Source organism: Sinocyclocheilus anshuiensis, unplaced genomic scaffold (assembly GCF_001515605.1).
Source record: "Sinocyclocheilus anshuiensis isolate Anshui unplaced genomic scaffold, SAMN03320099.WGS_v1.1 scaffold776, whole genome shotgun sequence".
In the NCBI taxonomy this organism is placed as follows: Eukaryota; Metazoa; Chordata; class Actinopteri; order Cypriniformes; family Cyprinidae; genus Sinocyclocheilus; species Sinocyclocheilus anshuiensis.
Genome location: NW_015555808.1, coordinates 30,827 through 38,146, shown reverse-complemented (window position 1 = coordinate 38,146; position 7,320 = coordinate 30,827). Strand labels below are relative to the sequence as shown.

Sequence of the window (7,320 nt, the reverse complement as noted above, 5' to 3'; positions counted from 1 at the left end):
ACACACTCAGACTGAGCGCTTCAGAGTTTCACTCTCCGTCAAGCGATCTGTGCTATTTTTCAGTTAATCTCAATGGATGCGCAGCGAACCTGTGTTTGACGTACCGTGAACTCTAGTGTAACGGTGCATGACTCGCCGTCGCTTTGGTGAGAGCAGAAAGAGTGAGAGAGTCTTACATACATGCAGAATTGACGCGCTACATGTAAACGATACCGGGTTTTCCGGTAGTGGACGGTAATAATGCGCAAATGGCAATCTCATTGGCTGGTGCTCACCTATTGTCATCCCTGTTTTGATTTCAGTAAATCAGTTCGAGCGAATGCACACAACCTGATTAATATTCATTAATCCAGCAGCTTGTTAATCCTTAGTGCGTTTTATACTGTTCTTATTAGTAGAATTTGTATTATTATTATCTTATCAGTATTATTGTTAGTTTTTTCCCCATTTTTTTTTTTTTTTTTACAGAAACTCTGAATGACCAAAAAAGCACCACCACCAATCCTAAATTCAATTAAAATGTCTATGCATTCATACATGGTTACCAAATTTTAATTCTAATTACTAAAGTTCTATCATTAAATAATACTTGATTATCATAATATCATATTATAATGCTTGACTGACTGATGTTAAGAGTGTACTTTCAGATATTTTACAAACATATACACACATATACATATATATATATATATATATATAGTATATCAGTCTGGCGTAGAGGGTGTCCATAGAGGGTTGTGCTCATATAAATGCAAAGGACATCATCAGCTACCTGTCTATAGTGTGAATGCCCATGATGAAGGGCTGTACGTCTGGGTTTGGGGGGCAGCAGAATTTGCAGCGTGTCTGCGCACTGAGGGACGTCCCGTCACTGAGTGTGAAATGGTACAGAGGACTGATGGCCATGCCGTGGGTCATCACTGTCAACACACAAACACAGAGCATAAAAACTAGTTTGTTTTAGAGTTACCACATTTACAAATATCAACTTAGCAACAATGAGTCTCATTTGCTAACTATAATTGCATGCAAACATTTTCACTCAAAAACCATGATTTATCAGTAAGCCTGCACTACATACAGTATTCTCTCAATTTAGGATAAATCCACATGTATGCTGCATATTAACACTACCGTTCAAAAGTTTGCTGTCAAAAATGAATACTTTCATGCAGCAAGATACAATAAACTGATCAAAATTAACATGAAAACATTTACAAAATGCTTTTTTTTTTTACTTTCTATTTTTTTATTTTTAAGAATCCTGAAAAAAAAATCTATCACGTTTCTACAAAAACACATAGCAGTACAGCTGTTTTCAACATTGACAAGAATAAATGTTTTTTGAGCAGCAAATCAGAAAATCAGCATGACTTCTGAAGGATCATGTTACACTAAAAACTGGAGTAATGGCTGGTGAAAATTCAGCTTTGCCATCACAGGAATACATGAAATTATTAAAATATATTAAAATAGAAAACAGTTATTTTAAATTATATTAAACAATATTATAAATATGATTAAATTGTATTTCACAATGTTACTGTATTTTGAACTGTAATGTACAGTGGGTACGGAAAGTATTCAGACCCCCTTAAATTTTTTAATAAATCTGCAAAAATGTCAACAATTCTGTGTTTTTCTGTCAATATGGGGTGCTGTGTGTACATTAATGAGGAAAAAAAATTAACTTAAATGATTTTAGCAAATGGCTGCAATATAACAAAGAGTGAAAAATTTAAGGGGGTCTGAATACTTTCCGTACCCACTGTATATCCTATATTCATAAATATCCATTGCTTTTTATAACCTCTTGCACTTTGACAGGAGGAAAATAACATGTTCGGTCAATTAAACAGATAATAAAACTGATTTTTCTGGTAAATATAAACTGGCTACTGGATTAATTGAAGAAACAATACACAGATTGATCAGTTATCAAATATCAGATCAGATATTGGGCATATTAGAACACATTGAACAAGTGAATGAGACCAATGGTATGAATCAAAAGTGTAAATCATCAAATAAATCATAAATTCTCTAGGTAAAGAAAGGCAAGGGCAGATCATTACTGCTTTGAAATGTCAAGTACTACTCAAAATGGCTAGAATGGAGGTGAAAGCGCTCACCCTCATGAAGCAGCTTCTTGGCATGGGAGGGCTCATTGCCCTGAGGCTGGAAGAATGCGTAGATGCACTTCCTGACCAGGTCCTCCCAACCTGGTCGGCCTGTGGCCCTCAGAGCACTCGTCTCAATAGAGATGATTTTCCCTGCATGCACACACACACACACACACACACACACATCAAACATCGGGAAAGATCATTCGATTCTGTAAACAGGTCTTCAGGTTCAAGAGGAGGAAGCTTTTCAAATCACAGATTTAACAACAAACCATTTAGCACTGCCTTCTGCAAAAACAGAAAAAGAACATAGTTTCGTTTTCTGTTCTTGCAGAAGAAAAGCAGTTTTTGAAACAAGTTTCTTATGCACACTAAGGCTGTAATTAAGTGATCAAAAATACATTAAAAAGTAATATTGTGAAATATTATTACAATTTAAAATAACTGTTTATAGTTGTTATAAAATAAGTGCTTATAATCAAAATCATCTCAAGAACAAGATGCTGAAAAAACAGAGACGTACTGCAAAAGAGCGAGACAATCTAAAGTCTAACATGTTTACATTTACAGCAATTAAGAACATGTTCTGTGTGAACACCAGTGTCCATTTTTGTTATCAGTAACCTTACTAGTTTCTCTTGATAACTACAGATACTATTTCTTTTCATTCATCATTTTATTTCAGCAACAGCTATTTCAGCCACAGTTTTTCTGCTTTGCAATATTTGTTCTATTTTTAAAGGTATTTTTAATTCAATATGTTCAAATGTTTTAGCCTACGACAATAACGCTGCATGAGCTCTTCCATGATGATAACGTGGTCAGATCAACAGGTCCTAGCAGCTGATACTTGTGTGTGTATATAATGAAACACTACCTGTAGGGTCCTGCTTAGTGATGAAGGACTCTGTACTGACAGGGATCTGAGGTGGATGAGGCATTCGACTTGCTATACAGATTAAACAGCTCTGCAGGTCTGTGGACAACAGAGACAATTGTTTGAAGTGCTATATGCAACACATGCCGAGCATTTTTTCATAAATCTGTACAGAACATGATTAAACATAATTCAATTAGAAAAATGCAAAATAGAATAATTTTTATTAGTGGACTCAGACTTTTGAAACCCCCCCAAAAAACTGATTTCATATTTGAACACTGGCATGCCAATGACAGCTTCATCAGACTCCCTGCACTAAGCTAAATATTTATATGGGTATGACTTTGAGTATGTGTGTGGTCTCACCCTCACCCTCCTCCTGCACCGCTCTGGGCTGAGAGACCGTGAAGCACTGCATGAGCTCATACTGTTGACGGGCCTCCTGGTTCTCTGCGTCCACCTCGTCTGGAGGTCTTTTCAGCAACCTGCAGTTAAACATGTGGCTGTTCCTTCGGCCTTGCTCCTGAGGCCATGGCACACCGTTTACTGAAAACACACACAGATGTGCAAGGTAAGTATGAGATAAAAGACCACCAGTGGAGTGTCACTGAGCTCTGATATAAAAAAGGGGTTGACCTCTAACCTTTGTGCTAATATTTACAGTGAATGATCAACACAGAACCCTACCTGCCAACTAACACAAAAGAAACATACAGTACATAGTCTAATCCAATTCAACCACCATATCTTCTCCCATATCTCAGTTGGTTATGAAATACAAATACACATAAATTTAATATTAATTTAATACATTAAATTAATATTGCTAATAATAACAACAAAGCAAAATAAAATATAAAATTATACAAAAAGCTAACATTTTTATATATATCATCACATATAAAAGTCTTATCATATGTAATTTTTATATATAAGTTTTTTATTATTTTATATGATTATTTGCAATAAAATACTAAAAATAATATAAATATATATGATATAATATTAAATAGTATAATATATATATATATATATATATATATATATATATATATGTATATATATATATAAATAAAATAGTGCATGTATATAATATAAATGTATTTTGTATTATGATTAGCAATATTTTATTTATCTTATGACTGCCTTTAAATGTTAAAACTCTCAAAATATTTCAGTGTTGCTTTATCTACTCTCCTCTAACACACTTTGTAAACAAGTGTAATGTAATAAAGCGACAAGCAACATGTTTTTGTTCTAACCAGTGGTGACCATGGCAATTGATAGCCCCGCCCACAAAGAAATCACATTGGTTCAAATTCCTACTTGCCAAAACTGTACATTAATCATCAAATATCTTCTGAGTGGTTGTAATTTTGTCATGTCGCATCATGTCTGGTTAGGTGTAAAATTTTCTGTTAAATCTTTAGCTATAATTCTGCTTTTACTGTGGCCCTTCTCACCGAGAGACTCACCAAGGCTCTTGGGTAGCAGGTTGCGCACAAACTCGTTGTGATCACCCACATGAAGGATGCTGTAGACGCTGGAGGTCATCAGCTCTTCCTGGGTATAACCCAGATAACTGGTGACGTTCTCAGACACAAACACAATGCGCCCCTCGCGGTTCACGGCGAAAAAGAAGCCATTCAGGGCCTTGTGGAACAGGCAGAGAACAGAGATGGAAGACAAAAATAAGATGTATGTTGCACAAAGGTTTGTCATTCCCAACTATTGGAACTGGGCCAGGCTCAGATGAGGACAAAATAAAAATACTGGTCTACAGCAACACTCTGACATCATACAACCTCAATATCAGTCTTTTCAACAGATAAACAGTTTAAAAAGTCTAACATACCTCCAAGAGAAGTGGCCCAAGGGCTTCCTTCTCCACCATGCCCTGACTGCTTGACGATATGTCGCTCTTTTGCACCTCATCATCTGGAGACATCAGAGCTGCTTTCTCTGTGGACATACAAAGAACAAAATTTTTAAATCCCAGATAAGTGATACCAACGTTGTCTAAATTTGAGTGCATAAATATACACTATGGAGTCAGTAAACACAATTTTTTTTTTTTATCTTATTTAATTAATCATTTAATTATAATAAAGTATGCAATGTAATGTGACAGTCAAGATATTTGTAGTCATAAAATAATTCTATTTTAAATAAATGCTGTTCTTTTAAACTTACTGTTCATCAAAGAATCTTGAAAAAAAAAATATCATGGTTTCCACAAAAATTAATAATAAGAAATGCTTCTTGAGCACTAAATCAGCATATTAGAATGATTTCTAAAGGATCATGTGACACTGAAGACTGGAGTAATGGCTGCTGAAAACCAGCTTTGCCATCACAGGAAAAGTTACATTTTGAAATATACTCAAAAAGAAAAGTTATTTTAAATTGTAATAATATTTCAAAATAGTACTGTTTTTACTGTATTTTTGATCAAATAAATGCATCCTTTGTGAGCATAAGACATTTCTTTCAAAAACATAAAAATAAATCTTACCAACCCCAGGTTATTTGAACGCTAGCATAACAGTGAAACACACAGTCACTTTTTTATTTTTTTGCCTCACGTTTTAGTTCCTGGTTTCGAGAACAGTTTGTGCTGTTAATGTAATCCACACCTTCCCAACAAATCTTACACATCCATATCTATCAGAGCTTTCTCTAATGTGTAAGCGGCTTTTATTCACACACAAAAAACATGCATCATTTCACTATTGTCCTCCTTCCTCTCTTGGACTGGGTGGATGAAAGCTACGCAGCGGAAGCCTCTCTAACACTAATGTGAGCAAAGTGGTACTTTTGGACAGGAGCCAGCCGCAGTAAGTGCAGCAAGCAAGCTTGAGACCGATGAGTCACAATTCGGTCACTCCCGTCCCAGTTCGATTCAAAGAGCTGATATAAAGTGTCAATGATTATTCTGCTTAACCTTCTTTCTCCACTCGAGATCAAAGCTTCTGAAGGACCGCATGAGAACACGGCTCAGTCCAGCAGCTGGAGAGAGGAGAGGATGAGACTGTTTGTTTTGGGCTGCATTTTAAGCGAAGACTTCTTGAAGGAAAGACTAAATTTAGATCAGAGTTCGAGCGCCGTATTTACACACATAATAGCAACGTAGCTCTCAACGAGGAACTTCTGCAGAGCGCTCAATTAAGCGACGACATCAATCTGGTTTGTTGCGTTCTGATCTCTGGAACGCAAAAGTTTAAAATTAGGTCAGTTTGGTGGGAGGAAATAGGAGTTTTGGGGGTTTTACAGAGACGTTAGGCGAATGTTTGGCCAATTTAAAGTAAGTAAAGGGAATGACCGTTAACTTCAAATGTCCACACAACTATTTCTATTTTGCATAGTGGTCAATTGACATGGATTTTTTGTCGGCTGATGCTGATATCTTACAGTGTGATCATACAGACTGATGGCTGAGATAAGGCTTATATACATCACACTATTTAATTTAAATATAGTAAATAACACATGCTGGAACAAAATCACGGCTGCAAGTTCTGCATAGTGCAATAGTGCTGCAATAGTGTCCTGCACCCACTAGTAAAAAAAAATGTACAAATTATATCTGGTCTCTGAATAATTTTTGGTTTGACTGTATATCCTTCGGTTATTTTCACACTTAATTATGCCCATTAAAGGGGTCATATGATGCTGCTAAAAAGAACATTATTTTGTGTATTTGGTGTAATGAAATGTGTTTATGCGGTTTAAAGTTAAAATAGCACATTATTTTCCACATACTGTACATTATTGTTTCTCCTCTATGCCCCGCCTTTTTGAAACGCATCGATTTTTACAAAGCTCATCGGTCTGAAAAAGTGAGGTGTGCTGTGATTGGCCAGCTATTCAGTGCGTTGTGATTGGCCGAATACCTCAAGCGTGTAACGGAAATGTTACGCCCCTCACCATACTGTTGATGCCGTGTCCCGGCCGGAGTGAAGAGACATTAAAACCCATTACAAACGAGGCATTTGTTGCATCCAGTGTTGACATAATTACTGATTATAATGACTTATACTGTCTTTTTACACGTTGCGTTGCATCGCGTAAACATAAAACCATGTCTGTTTCAGAAATAGAAGTCGCGTTTTTTTCATCTGAAACGTGCTGCGATTTATATTCCAAAGCCACTCATATAATGCAGAAACACTCAAGCAAGCAAAACGCGCAACGCGTGCACGTATTTGTACTGGTGCAAAATGAGAGGGACAAGTACAGCCTAGTGCATTTCACACAGGCTGCTAGATTCACTTTCGCCAGAAAGTCGTGTATGCCTAAGGTTGAAAATAA

The 7,320-nt window shown here is 36.1% G+C and overlaps 1 protein-coding gene across 1 annotated transcript in view; it reads right to left on the bottom strand.

The window, feature by feature from the left end:
- Window positions 1-7,320, bottom strand: part of LOC107675037 (nuclear receptor coactivator 1-like) — a gene marked incomplete at its 5' end in the record, with an annotated part of 36,239 nt that overhangs the window by 19,196 nt on the left and 9,723 nt on the right. Inside the window, 6 exons of the mRNA XM_016469230.1 lie at window positions 776-923; window positions 2,136-2,276; window positions 3,007-3,105; window positions 3,376-3,555; window positions 4,485-4,662; window positions 4,865-4,971. Coding sequence (XP_016324716.1) covers window positions 776-923; window positions 2,136-2,276; window positions 3,007-3,105; window positions 3,376-3,555; window positions 4,485-4,662; window positions 4,865-4,971 — 853 coding nt within the window. The remainder of the gene's footprint in view (window positions 1-775; window positions 924-2,135; window positions 2,277-3,006; window positions 3,106-3,375; window positions 3,556-4,484; window positions 4,663-4,864; window positions 4,972-7,320) is intronic.